Source organism: Chionomys nivalis, chromosome 7 (assembly GCF_950005125.1).
Source record: "Chionomys nivalis chromosome 7, mChiNiv1.1, whole genome shotgun sequence".
Taxonomy (NCBI): domain Eukaryota; kingdom Metazoa; phylum Chordata; class Mammalia; order Rodentia; family Cricetidae; genus Chionomys; species Chionomys nivalis.
The window spans coordinates 37,358,805-37,386,748 of NC_080092.1; the positions used below are offsets into that span (position 1 = coordinate 37,358,805).

The 27,944-nt window shown below is 49.2% G+C and overlaps 1 protein-coding gene across 2 annotated transcripts; it reads right to left on the reverse strand.

Moving 5' to 3' along the window:
• Positions 1-931: 931 nt before the first annotated feature.
• On the reverse strand, positions 932-24,336 carry Sparc (secreted protein acidic and cysteine rich). 2 transcript variants are annotated; one of them, XM_057776299.1, is made up of 10 exons: positions 24,218-24,336; positions 14,672-14,741; positions 12,281-12,340; positions 11,574-11,661; positions 10,213-10,334; positions 6,746-6,866; positions 4,539-4,672; positions 3,898-4,046; positions 1,728-1,876; positions 932-1,140 (listed from the first exon to the last, which is right to left on the reverse strand). In XM_057776299.1, exons 2-10 carry the CDS (start codon positions 14,726-14,728, stop codon positions 1,112-1,114), a joined length of 909 nt encoding a protein of 302 aa, XP_057632282.1. In that variant the 5' UTR covers positions 14,729-14,741; positions 24,218-24,336; the 3' UTR covers positions 932-1,111. The 2 variants fall into 2 exon arrangements, with proteins under 2 accessions (XP_057632282.1, XP_057632280.1); XM_057776297.1 differs by having other exon boundaries at positions 12,281-12,343; positions 24,218-24,335.
• Positions 24,337-27,944: the final 3,608 nt, after the last annotated feature.

Sequence of the window (27,944 nt, forward strand, 5' to 3'; positions counted from 1 at the left end):
ACCAAGACACACACACACCATCACCCAGGACGGCAGTTTCTAAGTCGTTACTTTTTATTTTGAAAGATTTGTCAAGCTCTTCACGTCATCGTGAGAGTTTGCATGATTAATGAGAAGCAGCTTTTTCATGAAATGCTTGGAGGTGAACAAATTCTTAGCCTGTGAGATCCGACCATTCCATTGACTTAGAAGAAGTTTCTCTTGATTAGTAGATGGTTATTAGCGGGGTGGGGGGGCGGGGGGCATGCTAGAAAGAAACTTCATGATAGCCGTCTAGATGTGAAAAATCAAACCAATCCACCAGCTTCACCTTCTCTACGTTACAACTTTCTATGCCTTCCTCTTGAGTCTTGCTTTCCCGAAACGGCCTCCCAGTGCCTGGAGCCCCCAGGAAGAACCCCGAAAGTCCATTATCAGTAGGAGAATCCTGTGAGATGTTCTTGTCCACCCATAGACCCATGGCTTGCCAAAATTTGAACCAACAACCAAACATGGAAAGAAACTGCCTAAAGAGTGGAGGAGACAGTGAGGTCTTGGGCTGCTGGGAGTCCGCACAGCTCCGGAATATTCTCTCAGTTGTTGACCTAGGCTACCATGACTAGGTTCTGACTGGAGGATCCTCAAGTCTCAGAGCATCCTTGCCCAAATTTTGTATCCTATGTCTGTCACTTCCTTTTGCCTACCTACGAAACACCTGGGAAAGACCCAGGTAGCCTCCACCCCAAAATGAGATCAGCAGAGTCTGGATGGGTGAGTGTTAGAGTCAAGTGGAAAACAGGAATGAAAGCTAAAGATACCTCGTGCTTGTGTAAGGCAAGCTCGTGTGACTCCATTTCCAACACAGCCAGTGAGGCACCGGGCCGTGGAGGGGACGTGGGGGCTGTGGATGGGCCATGCCCCAGAGTCGAGTTACATGGGAAAATGCCATGACTTAAGTTATAGTATCCTTTTTTTTTTCTTCTTTTAGCACCGTTAATGTATTCAGTTAAATCTATGTTAGCACCTTATCCCCAGGCAGAACAGCCGACCATCCAAACATTTTAAACAAGGGGGGAATGGTAAGGGGGACATCAGAGGGAGAGAATCCGGGACTGCAGAAGGAGGTGTGAACTTAGATCACCAGGTCCTTGTTGATGTCCTCTGCAAAGGAAGAAGAGTGGGAGTTAAAAGAAGGTTCTGCCACATGAAAGCAGAAGGGGGCTGGTTGGGAAGAGGAGGGGACAGCAGGAGTGGGAATAGGAGGGTAATGAGCCACAAAGATGATCAAAATATACTGTGTAGATGTAAGAAAATGTCATAATGAAATCCGTCATTGTGTATAATCACTATACGCTAATAAAACAGGGAGGCTGGGTGTCCGTCCTAGGGTCCTAGGGTCTGCTGGATTTCCTCTCATCCCAGCGCCACTGACCAGTCAAGGTTACTGAGAAGAGGTTGAGTGGGACCTTGATCTCCCTGACTCTAGCCTGTTTCCAGCTCTTGAACTGGCTGCCAAGTTGTACTTCCTGTTTCCTCTCCAGAGGCAGCCAGTTCCCAAAATAACGCTTCTGTGGAGGACTAATGTTTAAAGGTCAGGAAAGAGACCTTCAGGGCACAAAGACAAAGACAGAAAATAACAGGCAAAGGAGACAGACAGGACAGACAAACGCCAGACAGAGCCACCAGAGGGGAAGTGACGACATTCCATCCCTCAGGGGCACTTCTTCGCCCTGAACCCCAACACTTACGCTCCTTGATGCCAAAGCAGCCGGCCCATTCGTCCAGGGCGATGTACTTGTCGTTGTCCAAGTCACAGGTCTCAAAGAAGCGTGTGGTGCAGTGTTCCATGGGGATGAGGGGAGCACGCAGTGGGGCCAGCTCAGTGTGGGACAGGTACCTGGCAGTGGGGAAAGATATGAGCATGGGAGAACACACAGCTCAATACAAGAAGCCAGTGGGAGGAGTCCAGGGCTGGCATCCTGGCTTTACCCACAGCTCTGCCATGGACCTACAATGGAGCCGACAGTGCCACATTACCTCACTCTGAGCCTCGATTTCCTATTCTACATGACAGGGGGAGGAACTGGCTGTTCTGGTTCTGAGTCTCAGTGGCTTCGTTGTAAGTGTCACTTGGCTGAGTGGTGGTCACACAGAAACAATGTATTCAGCACCTCAGTTATGGTAAGTCAAAATCTAGTGAAAGCGCACTATAGATTTTCAGTGCTCACACATCGATACATAGATGCAGGTGTCAGAAAAGGGTCTAAAAACAGACTGATCAGTCTTGTAATAGCTCAGCAGTAGAGTACCTGCCTAGAATCCCCCATTGAGAATCTACCGGTAAAGGATTGGGGAAAAGACTCAGTGGTAGAGATTTGGCTTGAATCGTCTAATAAGGGGCTATGGCATGAAGTGGCTCAGTGATAGGAGACCTTCCTAGGATTTCCTAGTGATAGGCTTGCCTAGCATGTATCTAGCATGTGCCTGGTGATGGCTCTGACTTCTGGGAGGGACTGAGCCAGGGCTGGCTAGGCAGCAAGATGGAAAGGGTTCAGGACCTTCTTGCGTCCTCTGTATATCACGCAATGAACGACAAAAGGATTGCCCTCTGGAGCCCCTCTCACTGTCCTCCCTGCTGGACTCCAGAGCATGATCTTTTCTTCTTTTTCTTTCCTTCCTTCAGAATCCCAATGAATTGTCCCTAGAACACTATTACCCACAAGGGACTTCAGGGGACACCATGAGTCCAATGTTCTTCACAGCCTCCTGCTTGCAAGAAGCATCGCACAGAATCTGAACCGGCCAAGCCCCTCCTTCACTGTCCTGTGAGAGAGCAGGCTCAGGCAGCTGCAAGGCCACCAACAACTCTGACCAAGAGGAGATTGGAGCATTTTCCCAGCCACCCAGCCCCAGAAATCCATCTAGAACTTTCTCTAGGCCACTTGGCTCATGGGATCGGGATGTCCCCTAGGACTCTCCCGTTCACACTCCCGTGTCACTCAGTTGGATCCTAGCCACAGCAAGAGCTTGGGAGAGGAGCAGCTGAGAGCTTCCCAGAGCCTAGGAGAGCCAGGCACTGGGGGTGGCGGGGGAGTTGACCAGCAGGGTGGGCAGTGTCCTGGCCCACAGCCGGACACAGCGCGAGCAATGAGCATTTCAGAGAGGAGCCTTCCTGGCCTGGTTTCTTTCTCCCTGACATGCCAGCAGGGTGCCCCTGCCTGTCCCCTGAGTGATCACCTGTTTCTGACATTCAAAGCAAAGAGCCTAAACAGCTCCAGGGAGGATCGAGTGAGTTGCCTCTTTGGGAGCTAAACAGGGTCTCTTATGCTCATAGCTGCAAAAGGAGGTCAGCAGTGACAGCGGTGTGTGTGTGTGTGTGGTTACACAGTGTCAGCTCAGGTACTGCCTGTCCTCCGAATTCCCTGCAGTCTCCTTAATATCCTGGTCACCACCCAAGTCAGGAATTTGCGATGTGGAAGCCATTGGCTGATTTTTGAGGAACTTCTGGGGCCAGGTGGTTTTCATGGAGCTCAAACTCAGTCTGGATCTGGGACATGGCCACTATGATGATGGCCGTAGTCTGTTGAAGGATCATGAGCAAGCACAAATGAGGCATGAGCAAGGCTGCTGTGCATTGGCCCTGGGTCACATTGGAGTCTGTTCCGGATACTCTGCACACATGGGTCCCCTGCCCTGCCTTCATAGGTGTAGGGATCATTCTTTGTACTGACGGCTCCTGCTTCTAATGTTAGGGGGTCTCAGGGTTCATCTTTCCTCAGGTTACTCCTTCCATCTGCTCTAACCCTAAGCAGACCATGGAGTCTTGAGCCAAGGGGCCTTACAGACTCATCTCCTACCCCTACCAGCCTCAGCTCAGGCCAGAGTTGAGCCTATGGTCCTGAGCACCCTGACTCTTACCCATCACTAGGGTGCTGGTCCAGCTGGCCAAACTGCCAGTGGACAGGGAAGATGTACATGTTGTAATTCTTCTCGAAGTCTCGGGCCAGCAGCTCCACGGGGTGATCTCCAGCCTCCAGGCGCTTCTCATTCTCGTGGATCTTCTTCACCTGTAGGTGGGAATCGTGAGGTGACCAAGTGTCCTGGCCCCCTCCCCTCTGTGACGAGAGGCCAGTCAAGGCCAGAGCCCACAGCGAGAGGAAGAGAGAGGCCCTGGTGGGAGCCAGCAGCTTGTCCATGGATGGGGAGGTCATAGTACCGCCTGCCTCATGCCACCGCTGCCTAAAGAGGCTTAAGAAGAGACTGAGACTTCAATATCAGGTCTCTGGCATGGGCCTACATATGCTCACTAAAGGAGAAGACCTGTTGACTCAGATGGAGAAGGAATAATAGGGTTATGCTTTGAGTCCATCTGTTACAGACCTTCTCAGAGCCTCCAAAGGCAGCTGGAAGTTTGTGTCCTAGAATTCAGGGTGAAGGCACCCTGCAAAGTGGGGCCACCTAGGGGCCTGGTTCTAAAACTTGGCCCTAGATCCCCATCAGTGGGGTCCAAAGAGGTCAACAGCAGGCAGACTTGTCCAAGCTGGGAGGAGGCTGCTTACCCGCAGCTTCTGCTTCTCGGTGAGGAGGTTGTTGCCCTCATCTCTCTCGTACAAGGTGACCAGGACGTTTTTGAGCCAGTCACGCATGCGCAGAGGGAACTCGGTCAGCTCGGAATCCAGGCAGGCGGGGATGTCTAGGGCACAGAAGACAAGATTAGTCAACCTGGCCCTGCCAGAGGGCAGACATACTACCTGGCTACTCTCAGCTTCTTGCCCTACTCCCTACAGGCACTTCACCTTGGCCATGATGCCTCTGTCCCTCTGAGGGAGATCCTTCCCAATGTCTTTACTTGGTAAGTAAAGAAGACTGCATGGGGAAGCTCAGGAGTCCTGAGGCTCCCCAGTTTGCACCTAACCTAATAGGGCACACTGCCACCCCAGATGCTTTTGCATCTTTCTAGGTGATGGGTGGGATGTGATCTCAGCTATTGGAGGCCAAACCCTGGAAGGTACTTGAAATAACCTCTATCCATAGCTCCAACATAGCAACAGTCGGGAGAAGGCTCAAGAGTACACAACCCCCAGAACCTCTTTAGAGATTTTTAACCCCAGAATGTCACACCTCAAGATTTCATTCAGGCTCTCCAGTCATTGAACTTAGCAGTGAGCAAGAGAAGGCTCTTGCTTGCAGTCAGAGTATCAGACCATCAGCCTGCATCCAGTTAGAATAGATACCGGTAGGGAGGAGGGGGTGATCTGGTGCATGCTCTTTTGTTGCTTTGAATCCAAAGAATGTACCTTTGAGGCTAGGACCACTGCCATCCAGGAGTGGAAAGCCCCACATGGAGCTGGATGGGCAGGTGAATGGCCTCAGAGGCATCAGCATCCACTTGCTAAGGGCTCCTTTGAACCTGCTTCTTGTCACGGTCCAAACCTCCCTGTGCACATCCCCCACCCTGTTTTCTCTAAGGCTCTCTAATCTATGCCCTTCCTTGCACACCCCAGCCCTGTTATTAAGAGCTCAGGGCAACTATTGGGACATTGTTTCCTGCCCTCACTTCCTGAGCTGAAAACCTCAGGCTGGGGAGGAGCTCTCCTTTGTTTGAGTTTGGTTCAGTTTGGCTTGCAGAGCAGGGGGATGGGATCTAGGCCCTTGTGCAGTGCACACCAGACAATCGCTCTACCACTTAGCTATAGTCCCAGCCCACAGGGAAGGATGTTCCCTATACAGAACATGCTACACACAGCTTATGCTGTCTCATGGGCACTGAGTGTGGTTTGGAAGATTCATATGATAAGGAAACCCCATACCAGCAGAATTTTCAGCTTGGGTCACTAACAATGAGCCAGGCAGAGCTCCTGGCATCCCTCTTCAAAACCCCTAGGCTTCTAGAAAAGGGGGACAAGGAATATGAGGGAACGAGGGGCTAAGGGTCTATGCCGATACAGAGGAACAGAAGGAAAGGAAAGGTACACCCCTGTTTTTAAATGTAGTTATTTACTTATTTATTTTGGCATAGATGTGTGCTCACAGTCATATACTTATGTGCACATGGCTGGAAGCTGGAGATCAGTCTGGAGGACTGGCCTGTGAGCCCCAGGGATCCTCCAGGCTCCAGCTCGCCAGTACTGGGAGCACACATGTGTGCTACCACACCTAGCCTTTTTACATAGGTTCTAAGGAACTCAATCCTTAGGCTTATATTGCAAGCACTTTACCCACTGAGCCATCTCCCCAGCTCCAGGCATGCCCCTATTTGAAAAGTATTCAAACTGAAAAACATTTAAAATATTCTGCAGGCCCAGGTCAAGTATGGTTTTGATTTTACTGTGTTGAAGCAGGAAGGATTTGAGTTAGCCTTATGAAAGATCAGCCTTGTCTGGCGATAGTAGTGCATACCTTTAGTCTCAGCACTCAGGAGGCAGAGGCAGGAGGATTTCTGTGAGTTCAAGGCCAGCCTGGTCTACAGGGCAAGTTCCAAGAGAGCCAAGGCTATGCAGGGAAACCCTGCCTCAAAAAAAAAAAAAAAAAAAAAAAAAAAAAAAAAAAAAAGGAAAAGAAAGAGCATCCTCGATCTTCTCTAAAATGTGCCCCTATGACAGCTAAGTCTCTTCCCAGGAGATAAGATGGCCTGAATTTATTTTATGAATGGGTACACTGAAGCTCATAAAGGGGAAGGAATTTACCCAAGATCACAGAGCTGGCATCAGTGAAAACACAGAGTCATCTCCCTGAGAAGAAGGCTAGAAGGTGTGGGCATACTCACATTTGCATGGCCCAATGTAGTCCAGGTGGAGCTTGTGACCCTTCTTGGTGCCCTCCAGGGTGCACTTGGTAGCAAAAAAGTGGCAGGAGGAGTCGAAGGTCTTGTTGTCGTTGCTGCACACCTGTTGACCAAGCACAGGGCACCTCTCCTTCATTCCCAAAGCCTGACTTGGTAGCCCTGTCCTTGCCCATTTCGGAGATGGGGACACGGGAACCCAAACGACGAATAGTAACAGCCAAGTTCTCACACAACGAAGTGAATTGGAAGTTGGGGAACAGAAGCCCACTGTGGTGGTTTGAAAGAAAGTGGCCCACATAAGCCCATAGGGAGTGTCACTATTAGGAGGTAATGGCTTTGTTAGAGGAAGTGGTCCTTGGGGATGTGTTTTGAGGACTCAGATACTCAAGCCATGCCCTGTGTGGCATTTTCTTCCTTCTGTCTGTGGATCAAGGTGTAGAGTTCTCAACTCCTTCTCCTGCACCATGTCTGCTTGTGTGCCACCATACTTCCCTCCATGATGATAATAGGCTAAGCCTCTGACACGGTAAGGCAGCCCCAATTGAATGTTTTCCTCTCTAAGAGTGGCCACGGACATGGTGTCTCTTCACAGCGCTAGAACACTGACTAAGACAGTCGCTCTAGACCCCACTGTTCCCCCATATGAGAGCTAGGGGTGATTCTGGAGCAGAAGCAAATCTGAGTCACAGTCAAGACATGGAAGGTACTTCAAAAACAGTGAAAGAAAGGAAAGGGTTGGGAAAGACACGTGTCCATGCATAAAGAACACAGCAAGCCAGGAACCATTATCCTTCCGGAAGACACAGTAGGGCAGATGAGATAGCTCAGAGAGTAAAGACACTCAAGTCAGGAAGTTGCTTTAATGCCAGTGCTCAGAAAGCAGAGGCAGACGGAGCTCTGTGAATTCAAGGCGAGCCTAATCTATAAAGCAAGTTCCGGGACAGTCAGGGCTACATGAAGAAACCCTGTCTCAAAAAACAAAACCAAATAAAACAAAAACTTGCCACCAAGCTTACTGAACTGGATCCACATGGTAGAAGAAGAGAACTGACTGCTAACACAGACCATGACATACACACATGTAGGCACACACACAAACACACAAAGAAGGAAGGAAGCATAAGGGTGGCCACGGTCCTGGAGCCTGGATCTCAACTGATGACATTTCCCTAGTTGTTCACTGAGCATGGGCTGCCTGCAGAGGATGTTTTAGGCAGAGTACCCATGCTCCCAGTGGGAGTCTAGAATTGGTCCACACTCAGCTATGGGACCAGTCCCTGGTAAAAACATTTTTAAAGTGCCGGAGCTGAATAGCTTGCTGCATGGTAGGTAGGTACTCTATCCCCGATTCAAAGCCTTATCCCTTTACTGTTTTATCTTAAGACACTGTCTCACTACATTGGCCAAGCTAGCTTTAAGCACACTGTGTGGCAGAGCCAAGCCTTGAACTTTCAGCGTGTCACTTACTCCAGCCTCCCTGTGCCTGGGCTAGGCCTGGGCCACCAGGGTTTGCTCAGATAAAACTGAAGGGCCAGTGAGCCAGCTCAGAAGGTAAAGATGTCATACGACGGAAGGAGAGAACTGACCCCAGCGGGCTCCTCTAAGCAGGAGCATCACCGCACCATGTATGGGGCTGGGTAAGAGAGCGCTGTGTGAGCCCCCTAGATGAAGACTCCCTGAATGATGCACCCTCTCTCTGCTTCCCATGTGATCCAAACGACTATTTAGGATATGGGCTGGGGTGAACCTCCGCTGGGCGAACTGATTCACTGAGTCCTGTCGGAAAAACTTCTGGTCATAGAGGAACCAGAAAGAGAGGCTGGGGGCTAAGAGCAGAGACCCAGGTAGGAGAACCCTTTGATAGGAAAAGAACCTGGAGTCAGTAAAGGCTTACACATTGCTGTAGGGGAAGATTGCAGCACCAGAGAACCGTGGGATGGGGTGGGAAGAGTTAAAAGTGAAGTTAATAAGAGAACCTAGACAACGAAGAGGACGCTAAGAGAGACATATATAGATCTACTCTTCATGGGAAGTAGAAAAAGACAAGATCTCTTGAGAAATTGAAAGCATGGGAATCATGGGAGAGGGTAGAAAGGAAGGAGGGAGGGAGGGAGGAGAGTGGAGAAAAGTATATAGGTCAATAAAAACAATTTTAAAAAATGAAGATAATATTTGAAGCCCAGAGGCAAGGTTTGTCTTGGAAAGATATTTAAAAAATAAGCAGCTAGATTGGAAGTTGCTGGAAGAACAGTGGTACCAGGTTCTCTGCCCTGAACCAGATAGTCCCTACCACAATAGTTGGCCTAAGTAAGTATCCAAAAAGTATTTGCTTGAATGAATGGATAGGTGAGTGTGTAGAGGGATGGATGGATAGATGGATGACTATATAGATGGATAGAGGAATGGAAGGATGGATGGGCGACTATATAGATGGATAGAAGAATGGAAGGATGGATGGATGATGAGCTTTAAATGGTTGAGCAGAGTGAGTGAATGGGCCGTTAAGTGGGTGGGTGGATGGACAGATGAATGTATGAACAGATGGATGAGTAGATGGGCAGATAGACCGGTGGGTGGGTGAGTGGGTGCGTTGGTGGGTAGCTGAGTAGATGGACAGATTCATGGATGGATTTATAGTTGTATGGGTGGATGAATGCATAAGAATTGGTGCATATATACATGACAGATGTGTGGATGGGTGGGTGGATGGATACATGGTAAGTGCATGCTATTAGAGATAGAATGGATAGGCTTAAGAAATAACAATGCAAGGTTCTTGTCACATACCTGGCATCCTTTAACAAATGCAGGACATCTTTAGGAGTTCAGGACTCTCTCTGCCTTTTCAGTTATGAGGGGATCAAAACTTAGAACCTCTCAGCACCTTAGCTAAGATATCACAGCTACCAAGTGATGGAGATGGGGTTGGCAGTCAGCCTTTAAGCAGACCCTAGAACCCTCATCTGTTGGCACAATGCTTTGCTAACTACATGCAATACAGGGCCAGCGGGATGGCTGAACAAGTAAAGGTGCCTGTCACTAAGCCTGATGTTTAGGATCCTGCACCCCATATGGTGGAAGGAGAGAACAGACTCCAGCAAGTCCTCTGACCTCCACATGCATGATACACACACTCATACACACATAATAAATACAATGTAAAAAAATAATAAAAGTATTAACAAGAGTGCATTCCATCTGAGATTGTGTAGCACTTAGTGATCAAGTTCAGCACAGAGTCTGGAGGCTGGTGGTACAAGTAAACTCTTTTGAATTCTCATCAGAAGGGTGGGGCCAAGCATGCCCTCGACTATGACTCAGCTACTCTTTCCTATTCTGACTGGTTGTAGGGAGAGGACTTCTGAGAATGGAGCGGCCCTGGTAGGTCTCCCATGCCCACCAATTTCTTAGCACATTGAGCTTTGCAGGGCGCAGGTCCCTGCTCTTACCTTCTCAAACTCGCCAATGGGAGCAGGGCAGGTGGTGGGGTCCTGGCACACACACATCGGGGTGTTGCTCTCATCCAGCTCACACACCTTGCCGTGTTTGCAGTGGTGATTCTGGCAGGGGTCTAGAGGACAGAACATAGTGTCAGCTCACTAGGATGGCACAGCCCCCTACACCACACAGATGAGAATTTGGGGCTGACAACTTTTGGCTGTACTAGACTCCCAACTCCAGAGATTTGGGCCTCCCCCAATCTCCTTTGATCAGTCATGGAGTTTAGGATAGCAATTGACTCAATCTGGGGATTAGAGATTCAGTTCAAGGTCAGGACTAGGCCCTTTTCAGAGGGCTGAAACCTCAGTCTGGGACTCAGAAACCTGGGGTGCATATGGATCTCCCAGAGACGGAAACAACACCTAGATCCTCAGTTCTCTGCTGAGCAACCACAATGCAGCATTTCTGGATTCAAAGCACTTTCTAGAATGACTTGGAAGATTGAGCTGTTGTTATGGATTCAGTGAGCTGTGAGGTCCAATGGAATAGAACCAGGTGTCCCCAAAGGAAAAGGAAGAACCCAGGTTCACAGTAGACAATGGGCCCCGCTTCGACAGGAAACAATGGCTGGGCACAGAAGAGGAAAAGGATATGACTCAAGACCCCATCCCCTGCTTCAGTAAGCCCGCCCAGCTCTCTTCAAATACCCTTAACTGTCCCCTCAAGAAAGCTGAAGTGGGTGGTGGGGATTTGAACTCAGGTCTTCATGCTTGTGAAGTAAGTTATCTTACCCACTGGGCCATTTCCTTGGGGCTTCCATCTGCACAACTGCTTTGTTAAGATATGGAAGCTCTGGTTCAAAGGATTCAAACCTTGTTTGAATCTCTGCTTCCAAAGTCCACGCCTTTAATCCGTTGGACCCAGATGCCTCAGCCCGTGGGCTGAAGCCTGGAGCCCTGAGTCACTCCCTCTCTACTCAAGGCATTAGAATTTACGTCAGGCTCCTTCCCTACACCCCTGCTTCCTTGGATCAAGTAGAAATTGAATGAGTCAGTCAGCTTTTTCAGATGGGCTCCTGGGAGGAGCTTGAGTCCAGACTGAGGCCCTGGGGGAATCTTGGTGACCAGATGTGACTATGACCTTTGTGGGAATGTGACACCCAACTGTGGTGTTTCCTCGGCCCTTCACAGCTTGGATGGACTGGTTATAAATAGATCTATCCCAGACTCCCCTAGCCTGAGAATTTCCAGCTGGCCCTCTATGGCCCCACAGTGAATCCCCTCGGTCAGAAACTTCCTGGGAGATGTCCTTGTGTATCCACACGGGCAAGGGCCATCTAGATGTGCCAAGTGACAGGGAAGAGACTTACTGTCAGCCACCACCTCCTCGACCGTTTCCTCAGCACCGTCCTCAAACTCTCCCATTTCCACCTGGACTGGGTTGGCACCCACAGGGACCTGGCGTGAAGAGAAAGAATGAGGACAGGGGTCCCCACCCCATCCCAGTCTGGGAAGAGAGTTGCAGAGGAGGAGGGACCTTCATGAAGTTTCAGAAACCCACAAGAGAGTGTGAGGGACACACAGAAAAAAAGTAGGCTGGGCCCAGACCATGGTGCAAATGCTAGGGTGGGAAATTTAGATGGAATCCTATATTTATTAGTAGTATGTTCATTTTATTATTCTTTATTAATATGTCTAGAGCCCCCAAATTCCATTAAGATAAATCAGAGGCCTCTAAGATGTTAGGACAAAAGGCATACCGAGACCTCTACGCCTGCCAGGCCCAGCTGTGTGGGTCCCTTTTCACAACAGGGAGACTGTGGATAATAATGGAAGAAATATGAAGCCCAAACATTTCTGAATCCTCCCAACCTCAGGGCTTAACTGAAAGTTTGGAGAACCGTTGGGAGTGTCTGGGGATGATCCAGTTAATATCTGGGTCCTGTGTGCACACAAGAGGAGGACATATGGACCATTCCAGCAAGGAGCCCCACTACCCTTGCCTGGATGGGCCAAGGAAGGGACCAGGCAGAAGGGGGCCAGGGGTGAGGTCACCACCAACGCACCACATACGTACCCCAGTATCCTCGGCCACAGTTTCCTCCGCCACTATTTCCTCCTCAGGGGCTTCGGTCTGCTGCTGGAAAAGAAAACAGGGTTCAGAGAGTTGATCAAGGTCAAGGCCAGCTTCCTCTCTGGAGCGTCTCTGGCTGGGAACACAAGCCTGGGGGCACTGAGGTCTCTGGCTGGAGCCCACATTGCAACTCCATTCTCCTTTCTGCCTTCCTTCAAAATGTTTGTTATTGCATTTTTATTTAATTTGTACGTATTTATTTATTTATTTTGACTCCCACGCCACGGTGAAATAGCTTGTGGGAGTCGATTCTTTCTTTCCACTGTGTGAGTGGGTCCCTTTCTCTCTCTCTCTCTCTCTCTCTCTCTCTCTCTCTCTCTCTCTCTCTCTCTCTCTCTCTCTTCTTTTTAAAGTATGGAATACTTCATGTACTCCTGTGTCCCCTTGCACCAGAGTTGTGCCAGTCTTCTCTGTATCATTTCCGTTTTAGTCAACCTACTACTGAAGCAAGCCCTCATCTCAATATTTCATTTCATTGCATTTGGGCAGGATCTTGCTTGCTACAAAGCTCAGGCGGGCCTTGAACTCGCCAATTATGTTTTCGCCTTCCAAAAAGCTGGAATCATGGGCTTGAGCCCCCACACTTGGCTTTTACAGACTTTCCACCAAACCATTATTTTATTGACAGGAGTGTTTTTGCTGGCCAAGTCTCAATACGAAAATGAAAGAGACGGGTGAACTCCCTTTAATTCACAGTTGGGGAAACTGAGGCCCAGACAGAATAAACACCCTCTGTGACTTCTTATAGATGTCCCACCTTCCTCCCTATCCTGTGTGACCTCGTTCTATGGTTACTAGAAAATTCCCTCCTAACATTTCAGACTCCAGGAAATCAGGTGGGGCCGGCCCCAAAACCTTGAGGCCTCTGATTGGCTGCAGTCGCTTCCAAAATTAAAAGCAGCCTCTCTAAGTCTTCAGTCAAAATCTGCCTGCCTGACAAGTTTGGCCAGAAGCTGCAGTCAGGGGATGCCGGATTGAAAGAAGCTATTCCTAGCCAGGCATGCTGGTACAAATAACCCAGGAATGGAGTTGGAGGCAAACTGTATATAGTGAACGAGGCCCTGGAAGGGGTGGGGGGCTAGGACCTCATTTGGCCAGACTGGCTCTCTTTGAAAATGTTTCTTTTTTGTTTCGTCTTGCTTTACACGCAGCACATTCGCTAAAGTTGGGGTGATGGGCATCTTGGTTCATTTTGATGGCAATCTCTCCCACTCCCAGTAAGCCAGCCCAGTTTCAATCTTACTCCAAGATCCCGTTGTGGCTGTCCTGTCCCAGGCCTCCAACAGCCTCCGATGTCATGATCTCTGTCTGCGTCTTCTCTGCCCCCCACAATTCAGCTGGAGCCAGTTACTTATAATCAAATAGCTTCATGGGCTCAAGCCAGCCTCTCCCTTTCCCAGGGCCTAGGGCCTTTTCCAGTTTCCCTCCCATAGATAAGCCTTCATTTCTGCTGTTGACATCCTCAGATTAGAGGCCAGTTCCTGCTAAAGGACCCTGAACTGCCGTGCAAGCTCTGACCTATGGGTTACAGGGAGCTCTCTTTTTTGGAACCTTTTTACCCAATAGTTTCTTTCCATTATTTCTCCTAACTTTGTTGACTTAAAAAAAAAAAAAAGATATATATTTTTTAATTTATTTATGTATGTATTTTTATATGTATTGGTGTTTTGCCTGCATGTATGTCTGCATGAGGGCATGGGATTCCCCTGGAACTGGAGTGACGGATAGTTGTGAGCTGCCATGTGGGTGCTGTGCATTGAACCTGGGTCCTCTGGGAGTGCAATCGTTGTTCTTACATGCTGAGTCATTTCTCCAGCCCCCCAAAATAAATATTTTTTAAAACTTCTTTTTAGATTTCTTTATTTTTATTTTAATTTATGTGTATGAGGGTTTTGCCTTCATGTATGTCTGTGTACCATATGCATGACTGGTACCCACAAGAGGCCAGAGCCCCTAAGCCACCATATGAGTTCTGAGGACTGAACTTGGGTCTTCTGGAAGTGCTCTTAGCCACTCTCTAGCCCCTATTCTTTTTTAAGACAGTATATCAGGTAACCCAGGTTGCTCTGAAACTCACTACATAGCTGAGGATGACCTGAAACTCCCGATCCTCCTACCTCTACCTCCCAAGTGCTAGAGTAATAGGTGTGTTCCATAAGGCTGGGTTTACAATGCTAGGGACCGAACCCATGGCTTTGTGCATGAGTGCTAAGCAAAGCACTCTAGCAACTGAGTCACATCCAGGCCTGCTGTCTCCTTGAGCACCCAGAGCAGGTTCAGAAACTAGAGAAAGCAGAATGAATCAGAACTCACACAGCATCTCTGGGTACTTACAGGGGCTGCCAAGGCCCTCCCGGCCAGGCAGAGGAGAAAGAAGATCCAGGCCCTCATGGTGCTGGGAACCCTGTGGGGAGGAGAGAATATGGGGTCAGTAAGAGACACTTCCTCCTGAGAGGTGAAAGGTGACTTTAGATGGGGATGTTAACTGCGTGGCAGCTAAAAGGAAGCCTCATTTGTGCTAAGATGCCCTTTGTACCTCCAACACCCATTGTCCTACTTCTTCAGCAAGAAGCAGACTTGGCCTGAGGCTTCCAAGGGAAACCATGCAGCTGCAAGTGAATGGAATGGGTTTGCTTCGTGGCCCTTCCCATCTCCCAGTTTCCTGCTATTGAGGATAAAGGTACAGAGTTTCCTATTTATGGTCATGAGATGAAGTCTCCATTCTAAGTACATTGATTTTGGCTTTTGACGTGTTTGGACAAAGACAAGGGCTTAAAAAGACAAGTTTGGGCTCTTCGATTCCTCTTGTTCTAAGATCTTTTCCCCCCTCCTCCTCAAGTTCTCTCTCCTCTACTCCTCCCCTGACTTTTACTTCCCCTCCCCTTCTCTTCCTCCTCCCTCCTCCTTCTCCTCTTCCCCTCCACACCCCCTCCTCTTCAATGGGAGAAGTCAAGAGGAATCAGGGACAATGCGATAGGTACACTTGAAAACAAAGCTCCATGCTCTGGGTTGGTGGAAAGCTGAGATCGCATTTTCTCCGCTCTGACCAGAGGGACAGCCTTCTTGGGTCCTCCAGGAAAATCACCCAGATGTGCCCTTGTGTTAAGCTAAGATCTAAAAAGGCCCCCTGATCACTGCTCTGACTCAGCTTTCAAGGAGAGAATATGTTAAACTCTAAACTCTCCAACTCAAGCCAGGAAGGGGATCTTGGAACAGACCTGTGCTGGTGACTCAGGGACCCGACATGAGGACATCTGACTCCTTGGGCTAACCAGATGGGCTTCTGTTACCAAATGGATCTAGAAAGTTCTTCCAAAATCTTCCTCCCTCAAGCTTGTTGTCTACTCCGTCTCTTTCCACAGACACACAGAGCAAGCCTGCTCCCTCTGCTACCCAAGAGTTCCCTATCAGCCCCACCAATCCTAGCTCCTTCATGCTTCTTCATTCTCAACTGGCAAAACTTGGTGCTGGGAGATGCCTTGGCAGTATGGGCAGAGCTACAAGGATTGGATTCAATGCCCAGGTTCTCACTCTACCTTGATATTGTTTCCATATATGGGTTAAATTCTTTGTTCTCTCTAAACCTTGGCTCCTCTGTCAACAGAGCGGGCTAGAGGAGGCCAACTTTGAGATGATGGATACAGTCTTCAAAATGCTTACAATAACGGAAGGTTGGGAATGTGGCAGAGGAGCAGAATATACATGCTTAGCTTTCAGTCCCTGACGCCAAGCAAACACAAAGAAAGCTGGCCTTGACAGCCCCTCCTCTAGCATACACTTTCTTCCCTTTGAAAGAAAAAAAAAGGTCTAGATTTCCAAACATCTTTGAGTTGAGGGTGTAGCCCAGCAGTGTCATGCTTGATTAGCATGCACAAGGCTCTGAGTTCAATCAATCTACAGCACCACAGAACTATTGAGATGGGACCCAAGTAGCAGAACAGGCAGAAGAGGAATAGACCATAACAGTCCTGCAATAGCTTAGGCTGGGAAGAGCCTGACCCCCTACTTCATGGTGTGGGCATGAAGGAAAACTTTAGAGAAGTCAATGAATTGGCTCGGAAGATTGTCGTTGCTTCAGGACAGCTCTGCCTGGTTGAAAGGTCTGGCTTTCCTTTTTCTAGTCAGCTTCTGGAACATTCCTTCCCCTCTCACAGCTGTTCCCTTGTTCCCCTTCTTGCTTCTCCGTTTGGAAAATGCAAGTTCAATATCCTTTGCATGCGACTTTTGGCAGATGGGACAGGAGAGGGGTATCAATGAAGACCTTGTCTGAGGTTGTTTGAAATGGAAAGGTCAAAGTGGGGCTGCCAGCTAGAGCCCACATGTCACCCACTCCAGTCTTCAAAACAGAGAAGTTCAATCACTGGAGAGGTAGCCAGGCTAGGACCAGAGATGTCATACCTTTCAGGTTAGAGAGTTAGAGAGACCTGAGTCTGGATGCCCCGTCTGTGCTGAAGGAAAAGGAGGGGCTCTTGGGACCCCAAGACTATCCTGCCTCCATCATCCTGCATTCTCATCTGCCCTGCCTCAGGACCCAAGTCCTAGAGTGCTTCACAGCCTTAAGTCCAGTGCCTGGGTGAGGGTAGGGAGAAAAAAGACATAAACTCTCAGGGGAGGTGGTCATTGTCCCCATCCCAGCTCTGCCTTGTGCTCTTCACCAATCCCAGAATCTTTCTCCTCTAAATATCAGGGTGAGCAGCTGGTGGGGCAGGGGCTTAACTAGTCTGGATGAAGAGCTACATCCCCTACTTGCCCATGAGATGCATCTCTGAGGTTCTATAATACACCTCTGGCCGAAGAGGCTGGGGTCCACTCTTCAAAGCTTAGCTGGAGGTACAACAGTCACCCCAGCCAGGCCAGAGCGCATGGTTAAGACCCATAGTCAGTACAAGAGAGCCATGATCTTTCACATTCAAACCTAGGTCCAGCTTGCTGGGGAACATATCAATACCTTCAGTCTTCACAAGCCAGCTTTCCAAAGATGGCCTGAGGCAGGTCTTTCTGCCCAATAGTGCAGAGGAGAAGAATGAGGCCTGGAAAGGAAGATCCATGCCTAGCCAGTAGCCCAGCACATGAGTGACAGGTATCAGCATGGTCTCTCAACTCTGTGCGATGTTTCCCTTGGCAGCTGCCTGCTCCCGGGATGGTCATTAGGATGGTGCCCACTAGGGCCAAACTGGCCTGAGACATAGGTAGGAAAAATGCCCCGGGCAGGGGAGGAAGTGGAGGTGTATTACTCTTGGCTTGGTGACCACCAAATGCAGACAGCCCCGTTGGTGCCCTGGCACCCCCTCCCCATGTTCCGTACATTGAATCCCTTTCTTCTGCCTGTATTTGTTCTGGAGAGAGCTGAAAACTCACCGGGGCTGCCAGCAGGACCCGAAGCAGAGGTCACTTGTCTAGCTCTTCAGATGGAAGAGTTGGGCTGGAAAAGTACAGCCAGCCCCCAGCCTGCTTCCCTTGAAACCCAAAGGGGCTCCTAGGAGCTCCCTACAGACACGGAGATGCCACTGAGTATCGAAATCCAAGGGGTACTCTGGAACTGTGGGCTTTTAGACAGTGTTGCTCAGAACCACAGACACTTAGGACGACTTAACTTAGGTGGAAAGTGTGTGGAGAAATACAATCTCAGAAAACTTCCTTAGGGTCTCAGAGACCTTAGTCAGGCCGGCCTTGAACTTGATCTGTAGCCAAAGATGGTCTCAAATGCCGGGTCCTCCTGCCGCCACCTCCCAAATGCTGGGAATACAGGCCTGAATCGCCACACCCAGTTTGGTTGGTTTTGGGTTTGGGGGGATGAGGGAACTGTTCTGTGTTTTAAGACAAGGTCTCATTATGTAGCCAGAGCTGGCCTTAACTCTGTGATCTTCCTGTTTCTGTTTCCTGAGTGCTGGGCACCACCAGGCCAGGCCCAGGGGGTTACTGAACCTTGAAATGTTGCCAAGGCCTTGTTGAGTAAACCTGCTCCAAAGAGCAGTGCCCCTAACCGACCAGGGCCTTTGCTGGACCCTGTGACTATGTGCATGAAATTAAAAACACAAACAAACAAACAAAAAACAGGAATGGGGGGGTCAATTAATAAGAGCTTGCTATGCAATCATGAGGACCTGAGTTCAGATCCCCAGGGCTCATGTAAAAGCTGGGCATGGCAGGACATGCCTGCAATTCCAGTACTGGGGAGAGCAGAAGCAGAAGGGATCTGGGACTTGCCGCCAGCCAGTCCAGCCGAATCGGCAAGATAAAAGTCAGTGAAAGACCCTGTCCCCAAAACAAAGTGGACAGAGCTGAGGGACAACAGCTAAGGCTGACTCTGGCTTCCACAAGCAGATACACAAATGCAAACACACATCACACACATCACACACACACACACACACACACACACACACACACACACGGAGAGAAAGAGCTCAGTATAATAGGAGGGGAATTGAGCCTGAGGGCACTGTATATTCCAACACCCTAAGCCACCTTGAAATAACTTTAGATTCCCCTGGAAACAGCCAGACACCCTTGGGCAAGGAAGCCCCAAAAGTCCTTATCTGTTCTGAACTCCTGGGTTAACTTAGCAGATTTTTGGAGTGCACCCTCTCCCCACTGGCACCAGATTCCTTGTTTTTATTTCAATATCTTGTTGGAAGGGAAGTGGTTAAGAGTCACAGATGTTAAAACCTAGAATTGGTTCTGGGCAGCTCGGAGGCGGCTCCAGAGTTTGTGGCTGGACACAGCCCTTCTGAAATTCCACAGAGTTTCCTAAAGTGCCACGTTTTACTTTGTCTAGACCAGGCTGGAGAAGTTCCTGCTCCCTGTGTTTCCTCCAGACCATGTGACTGGGTCCTGCTGGCAGCCCAGGCTGAGTTTTCAACTTTCTCCAGAACAAATAAAGGCAAAAAGAAGGAACTCGGTGTACAGTCATCCCTGTGGCATCAGGGGTGGCCACAAATACAGGGGGATAAGAAACATCAAAGTGTCTAAGATGTAACATCTGGAAAGGACTAAGAGATTCCAAAGGCAGCAGATAAGTAGCACACCAACCTCCCCATACCCCGCTTGTGTGTGTGGCAGACATTACTAATCAATCACATAATCTCTTTCCCTCAAAGTCTGGAGTAGCATTAGCATTCTAATACCATTCTGACAGCCACTACTAATAGCTTGCCATTGTGAGTCACATGACAGTTCTTTACCATGTCTCTACATGAGACAAAGAACTCATGGCTTACAAAAAGAAAATAACTCACTCAGATTCCTAGGGCAAGGTGGTTTCTGAACCAAAAATTCAAAAATATATAAACTTTAATTATGATTTTTTTTCCACTGAAGTCTGAGATCCGAATGCCACAAGCAGTACAAGATGATCCAAAGAGAGCCTTTAACCCAGGACTTTATATCAGGTTCCTGGAGGGACCAAGTCATTATCTCTGCTCATGGCTTCCCTACTAGATATCTATGACCCGGCAGGCGAAAACAGAGGAGATTTGCTGCCCACCACACTCCTGACCAAGGCAGAGGCTGTTCTCTAAAGGGTTCTGTTAAGTCACCATTTGTTGGCACTGGCCCTGACCCTGTGCAAGCCAGCTAGCTGTTCCAGGAGTCGCAAGTGAGGCTGGGAGGAGCAGGGATCCACACTCTACAGTATAGGGGAAAGTTGACTGGAAGCTTCTGCTCCCTCTCCTTCTGCCTGTTTTAAGTTGGATGCTAAGGAGGGACCAGTGGGAAGCAACCAAGAAACTACTTAGAATTCCCATTTGTTGGGCTTTGGGCCTAATGACCAAGACACTCAGGCTGGGGAAGGCCACTGTAGGCCAGCAAAGAAGGGAGGAACTGCTGTTAATTATGTATTATGAATGATTTTGGGTCTACAGAGCTCCAAACTGACCAGAACCTGACAAGGTTCCAAAGATGGGGAGGCTGGACTCAGTCACCAACCTGTCGTATAATCTCAAGTGAATTTCTTTCCCTTTCTGAGTTTCAGTTTTTGTATCTAGGAAATAAAGAGGGCACTCATATGCCTCTCTCTCTCTCTCTCTCTCTCTCTCTCTCTCTCTCTCTCTCTCTCTCTCTCTCTCTGGGGGGAGGGGTCTTCTTCATGACTGATAGTCTATTTGACGGTAGGTGTGTCTGCATCCTTGACGGTGTGTCTGGAATAGGTGATAAACAGCCTGCCTGACTTGGCATCTGTTGATATATAAGGATCACGGTTCTTATACTCACAAGATGCTCCTGGGGAAGGGGCATGGTGGCTGGAGAACTGACTTAGGAATACTTACTGCTCTATCAAAGACCCATGTTTAGTTCCCAGCACCCATATCAGGCTGATCACAGCTATGTGTAACTCTAGATCTGGGGATTTAGGTGCCCCCTCCTGGTCTCTGAGGGCACCCACAGGCATTGTGCTTACACACACACACACACTGTATGTATATATATATATATATATATATATATATATATATATATATAAATTTTTTTGTTTGTTTATGAGAAAGGGTTTCTCTGTAGCTTTGGAGTCTGTCCTGGTACTAGCTCTGCAGACCAGGCTGGCCTCGAACTCACAGAGATCCGCCTGCCCCTGCCTCCTGAGTACTGGGATTAAAGGCATGTAACACTATTGCCCAGCTAAAACTAATTTTTTTTAAAGCTGTACTTAGATAATTCCTCTCCATGTGTGGTGTGTGTGTGCGTGCATGCATGCATGTGTGTGTGTGCATGCACATGCGTGTGTAAGTGAGGATCTCATTCAGAGAGAAGAATGTGAGGGTGTGGCTGCATTCTCACTTTTTTTTTTTTAGCCATGCGTGTGGTAAAGTCAGTATCTACATATTTAAACTCTGTACCCCGTGTGTTTTGCTTATTTATCTCCCCAGACTCCTCCGCCATCCCAAAAGGACTCGACAGGCAAGCATTCTTTGCTTCATAACCTCTGCTATTTAAAGCTTATTTTCAACATGGAAAGCTGCAGCTGGAAGTGAAAAGCACAGATGTGCACTGGATTGCAGAGCCCACAGCTGGATGCGGGACCACCCAGAGCCAGTGGCACCAGAGCCTTCTTTCCTATTCCTCTCCTCAGATGAGAAAGGAGGCTGCTATTCAACATGCAAGGTGCTCCTCCTTCCAAAAGGCAGTCAGGGCCTGGGACTGGGTTCAAGGGATATCAAGCTCAGATCGTCCCCACCTGACAGACTGGGAAACTGGCTAAGACAGAGAGCATCTTTCCCGATGTCACCATTGAAGTATGACCCATGCTTTTGACCAGTATCTGCCCTTCCTTTCTTCCTTTCCTGTATGTGGCACGCGCGCACGTATGTGCATGTGCGTGCGCGCGCGCGCGCGCGCGCGTGTGTGTGTGTGTGTGTGTGTGTGTGTACATGAAACCTTGACTAGCCTGGAACCCACTTATATAGACCAGGCTGCCCCTACCTCGCAGAGGTCAGTTTCCCTCTACTTCCTCAGTGTTGGGACTAAAGGCTTGTGTCACCATACCCAACTCCTTTATTTTTTGAGACAGGGTCTCTCACTGTCCTGAAGCTAATGAGTCAGGGAGGCAGGCTGGGCAGTGAGCTCTAGTGCTCTGCTTGTCTCTGCCTCCCCAGTGCTGGGATTACAGACAGGCATGCACCAAGCCTGGCTTCCCGTGTGGGGGCTGAGGATCAAGACTCAGGTCCCCAGGCTTACCCAGCAAGCACTCCAGACTGAGTCCAGGTCCCAGCCCTAGTGGCCAGACTTTCTGTAGTGGAGGGTACACTGTTCTTGGGAAATCGACAAGAAAACTCCCAAATTGAAATGAATTTAAACAATGTGTTTTTAAGTATTCCTGACAGCACTTTTACTAAGATGGTCTCTGGACCCCAAATGTTGGAGCTGCCAGGAGGAAAGGGGTTTTGAAGAATCCCATCTGTGCTAAAATCTACCGACTACAGGTCTGTAAAATGCTTCCCCGTGCACGCATATCCCTTTTCATCCAGCACCCTCTCCTAGGGTACTAGGGACGGCTGTTACTGCCCAAAATAGGGAGGAAGCCAGAGTTCAGGAAGAAAACAGATTAGTTCAAGGTTCAACAACACCTTCAGAGTACAGACCCAAACTCCCTCTCCTGCAAAGGGCCTCACTAGAGGCTTATCACAGTCCTGGGGGCCCTGGGACTTGGGAGATGGGGACGGGGCCAGGAATTTGCTGTCGACTCTGTATTTGGGACGGGGATGGGGTGGGATGGTGGCGTGGGGGACAGGAACCTAACGGTCCCTGACCGTTCCCAGAGTTCCCTTCCCAGAGTTCCCTCCCAATCAGTAGGCGGAGACCCTAGGGGTTAAAAAAAAAAAAGGTTACCGTGGCAACTCGCATTCCTCTCAGAGTGAGTCACCAGGGAGAAGAGCCTCTTGATGGGTGGGACTTGGAGAAAGTTTCAAAAGCTGACTCCTTCTCAGGACCTCCCCCTCCCCCCTCCCCCCTCCCCCGAGTGCGGCCCTGTCGATGTGGCAGCTGATGGCTGAGTTAACTCTCTCTTCTCCCAGCCACTCCTTTCTGGCTTAATCCTTGGCACATACAAATTTGTTTCTATTCGCCACATCACATCCTTGCACCATTCTAGGGGTCTGATATCTGTTTGGGAAGATCTTAAACCTGAAAGCTATGGACACCCGTCATCTCTTACACACACAGGCATATGCACATGCACGCACTTGCACACACACACACACACACACCTACACTATGCACACAATTTGCAGGAACTTCCAGAGACTCCCTGAAGCTATTCAAAGTTCTGTTCGACGGCTCAAAGTCTTATGGGAATTTAGGTACTCCAAAGACTAACCCTCTTCATTAGGAGAGGAAGGCTAAACCCAAGGGAGATGCCTTGGTGAGACTGCCCACAAACTGTGCCGAAAGCTTGCCACCCCATATAGAGTCCACATCTCATTCCTCTACCTGCACTCGGATGGTTCAAGAAACTTAACCTAGAAGGTCGCCAGTGGAGACGTTCCCCCTGCAGATATGCTATCTGTCCCTGGGGAGGATGACTTGTGCCTGTTCCCTTCGGGTGAGACTTATCTCGGCCACCCTGGGAAAGTTCACAGAATAGCTCGGAGCAGACAAGCATCCCCCAGGCTGGTCCGAGTCTTGGGTGGGTTCGGCAGTGAGGTGTGAAAGGTGTCCTGGAGGCCGAATCCCCTGCTCCCCTCTTCCAATCACCTCATTCCCTGTGTCTGGATCGTATCAGTTGGTTTTCTCTGATGTCTGGATACAGCTAAAGCGACTGTCGGTGGGTTCCTGTGATGACCAGCTCTCAGAATTAGGATGGGAACAATGGCAATCCCAGGCTGGGAAAGACAATAGCATTTACAGGCTGACTGACGCCACGGGGTGAGGTGGTGGTGGGTTGAGACTCCAGGGACCTGAACCTTCCCGAAGGAACGGATTAGAGGCAATGCCTTGCTTTTGCTGTTCACAGATTGGTTTACCTTTCTTGCAAAGTCCCGTTTGGGCAGCAGCACTCTGACCCAGAACTCTCTCTCTGTTCTCCTGAACTAGGGAGCCAGACCCAGTAGGCTGCCAGCCGGACGGACTCTCCGGGTGGTGATGGGCAAACGAGGATCAGATTCCCAGAAGAGGAGACAGCTGCGACCGAGGGTGACAGAGGACAGACTAGCAGCCTCTGGCCCCAGAGAGCCTACAGAGAGACAGTAATCTCTACAAACCATGGCTATTTTCTGCAGAGCTACAGAGAGCAAGTTCCCCTGTGAGTGAGCAACAGGCTTCCAGTCTGTGCCCCGAAGGGAAGCCTCCCTTTAGCTTACCTCCTGGCCCCCCAGGCTAGTCATGGGGAAAGGGCATAGGGACTGATGCAGCCTACAGAAGGGCAGAGGCTGGCAGGGTGGTGCATACCTCGGTGCAGACAGGCAGGCAGGCAGGCAGGCAGGCGGCAGAACAGTTCCGGCGGTCTGAAGGGCTGCAGGAATGTGGAGGGGTTTAGAGGCAAGCAGCAGGAAGCCACTTGGAGCTCTGGGCAGGGTCTGTCTCACCCTCCGCCTCCACCCAAGGCCCTCCTCCTTTTCTGTCTCCTCCTTCCCCTGGCCTGCCTCCCCCTTTTCCCCAGAACCAAAGCTAACTGTCTTTCTTCCTCCCTTGCCTTGTGGCAGGCTGTGGTACCCAGACACCCTGGCCCCACCTGCCTCATCTGTTCCGGGGCTGCTGCCTAAACAGACATGAGGGTCTAGGCTGGAACAGCCGCAGAAGTCACCTAGAACAGCATGGGTCTTGTTCAGCCTGAGGCCGGCTGAGGCCCCAGGCCTGAAGTGTCCAAGGCATTACCCAAGAGACACAGCTAAAGCCAGCGTCCTGGCTTTCCAGCCAGCCAGTGAACTTGACTGAACTTTCCTGTGGACTCAGGTGATGTGCAGAAGGGCAGAGCAATTCGAGGAGTGGGGGAGTCGTGACAAAAACAAGTACGGAATTTTCTCAGTGCCAACAAAACAAGCTACTGCTGGTGACATTTGATGATGAGGTGAAGTCTTGGTTCATAAAGGTCCCCTCTAACTCTAGCGGCACCAGCCATAGATAAATGAGGGATTTGAACTTGCTGGGAGACTGGCATCAGCAGTACCTGACAAACACAGAGAGCAGTAATATTGATAGATAGGGAGCAATAGCGAGGGGTGGTGGGGAAACCATGGTTGACATAGCAGGTCTTCCATTTTAAATGTTGTTTGTTTTTGGATAAGATCTCCGACTTACTTATCAAGTAGTCGAGGATAACCTTGAACTTCTTCTTTTTTTTTTTTTTTTGGTTTTTTGAGACAGGGTTTCTCTGTGGTTTTGGAGCCTGTCCTGGAACTCCCTTTGTAGACCAGGCTGGCCTCAAACTCACAGAGATCCGCCTGCCTCTGCCTCCCGAGTGCTGGGATTAAAGGCGTGCGTCACCACCGCCCGGCAACCTTGAACTTCTGATCTCCCTGCCTCTACTTCCTGGGTGCTAGGATTACAGATGTGTACCGTGAAGACTGGTTTATATGGTGCTTGGATTGGATCCAGGGATTGATGCATGCTAGGCAAGCACTCTACCAATTAATCTACATTTCCAGCCTTACTTAGATGCTGTTAAGAGACCATTTTAATACCAACGGCACAGGCTCATGCCGGGAAAACAGCTTGTATACAACACCTGACCAAAAGTGGTCCAAGAAAGCTGAGTGACATGTCAGCCCAGTGAACTGGTCATCCATGCGGCAGCTCTTGATGGAGCACTTTGTGCCTGTCTACTTCAGGGAATACCATCATGGATGCTGCAGGAGCTTTGGGTATGGCTAAAAGAATATACCTCAAACACAGAACCACATCCTGGGTGATGCAGACCCTAAGGCTTCTCACGGAGAGTCAGACTGGCAGAGCCTTCCTGAAAGGCAGAGATATTGAAGTAGTCCTTGGGTTTGGGTAACATGGAATTGGAGAAGGCAGGGAACAGTCTAGGGATAAACTTCTACACACCAGGGCCCCTCCCTTTCTCACCATGTCCTCACTTACCACACTCCTCCTGGCCCCCTTGGCTGCAAGACATTTCTCCATGTGATTTTCCTAAGCCTGGACTTTTCACATCTCTCAGAACTCTATTCTAAGGTCTTCTCCTTAGAGAGACCTTCTTGGCTACTCAATTCTCTCCTTGCCTCCCTCACAAGAGAGTGGATACCCTTAGCCTCGTTTCCCTTCCTCCTCATAGCTGTCACCATCCGATACCGTGTATTTCCTCTCCTTGACAGCAGCCCGGGGAAAACTGGGGCCTCATGCATCTCTCAGTCTGAAAAGTTTTAATTACCTAGTTGGTTTTATTGTTGTTGTTTGGTTTTTTAAAGATTTTTATTTATTATGTATACAGTACTCAGCCTACATAGATCCACCTGCCTCTGCCTCCAGAGTGTTGGGATTAAAGGTGTCTACCACCTCCCAGCTTTGAATAGCATTTCTTTTTTAAAAAAATGTGTTTATTTTTATGATTTTATGTGCATTGGCTCCATGTATGTCTGTGTGAGAATGTCAGATCTTGAAGTTACAGACAGTTGTAAGCTGCTATGTGGGTGCTGGAATTTGAACCCAGGGCCTCTGGAAGAGCAGTCAGTGCTCTTAACCACTGAGCCATCTCTCCAGGCCCTGAATAGCATTTCTTTTTTTCTTTTTTCTTTTTTCTTTTTTTGAGACAGGGTTTCTCTGTAGCTTTGGTGCCTATCCTGGAACTAGCTCTTGTAGACCAGGCTGGCCTCGAACTCACAGAGATCTGGCCCTAAATAGCATTTATTTATTTATTTATTTATTTATTTATTTATTTATTTATTTGATGAAATGAAAATTTAAAAATCTTTTTGGGCATTTCTTAAACACATACTTTGGACCAAGCAATGGAACAAGTTTTTTGCACAGATTTTCTGATGACCCTTACAAAACAGGAAGTGCGTGTGTGTGTGTGTGTGTGTGTGTGTGTGTGTGTGTGTGTGTATGTGTGGTAGATGCCAGGAAAGGGCATCAGATTCCCTTGAAACTGGAGATCCAGTGCTCGTGAGTTTTCTGACATGAGTGCTGGAAATCAAACTTGGGTCCTTTGCAAGACCAGCAAACACTCTTAACTCCAGGGCCACTTCTCCAGTCTCTGCACCTGTTTCACATTTTGCAAAATAACAAGTCAGGACCTTGAGGTCTTTGCTCCAGGCCGACACCCCCTCCAAGTCCCCTCCAGCCTGTTCCAGTTGTGTCCTTCTAGCCCACTGCCTTGGGCATGTCCCTGTGATCTGATGTCCAGCTCCCCATGCCTATTTTATGTAATGCTGAGAATGGAAACCAGGGCTTCCTGTAAGCCAAGTGAGCTTCCTGCAAGCTAAGCAAGCATCCTGCCTGATGAGCTACATCCTCAACCTGCTTCCCTCTGCCTTCTAAGTGCCTCACTCCCACCTCTACTTCGGCTTCTTTGTCTGGCTTTGATCTTCCTGCCTCCATCTTGTAAGGCCCCATGATGATGTTACCTCACCTCAAAATTCTTAATCTACCAACTCCAACCCAGTCCTACTTTCCTTGAAGGGTTAGGAAATAAAGGCTTACGAGAACAACGGAACAGCGTGGATGGCAAAGCCTAGGGCTTCGATATCCTAACCCAGACTGAGTTGGTGCCAGCTTGGCCTGCTCTAGATGCAGGGATAGGATCATGTATCACAGCTTTCGTGGATGGATATACTCTCTGGGTATCTGGCTCAGAGCCAAGGCTGCTGGGCTCACAGGGTGGGGCTCACCAAAGACTGATTCAGCCCATTGCCTTGTTACTGCATCTTTCTCCAATCAAATCTTCTCATTGGCTGGAGGACACAAAGATCCCATTGTCACTTGGGCCTTGGTCCCCTGGGCACAGAGGCTACTGATCAGGGCAAGGCCACACAGAGGAGGATGAAATTGGGCTTCGGCCCTTCGTCCCTCTCACTGTACTTCCCCAGACAGCGAGGAACTCGCCTTCAGTGCTGTGCAGCCCACAAAGGACTTTTATCTCCTGGGCTCATTGAGTGGGGTGCATGGATATGATCTGTAGGTAGAGAAGGTGGGGTTCTCTAAGACTGCCTTGACCAAGGTAGACAGAAGACAG

Coding starts and splice junctions, on each gene's coding strand:
- Sparc (XM_057776297.1), bottom strand. CDS start 14,728: ATGAGGGCCTGGATCTTCTTTCTCCTCTGCCTGGCCGGGAGGGCCTTG. Junction 6,867..10,212: donor CCATTGGCGAGTTTGAGAAG/GTAAGAGCAGGG, acceptor CTTGGTCAACAG/GTGTGCAGCAACGACAACAA. Junction 1,877..3,897: donor GACCAGCACCCTAGTGATGG/GTAAGAGTCAGG, acceptor CCCCACTGCCAG/GTACCTGTCCCACACTGAGC.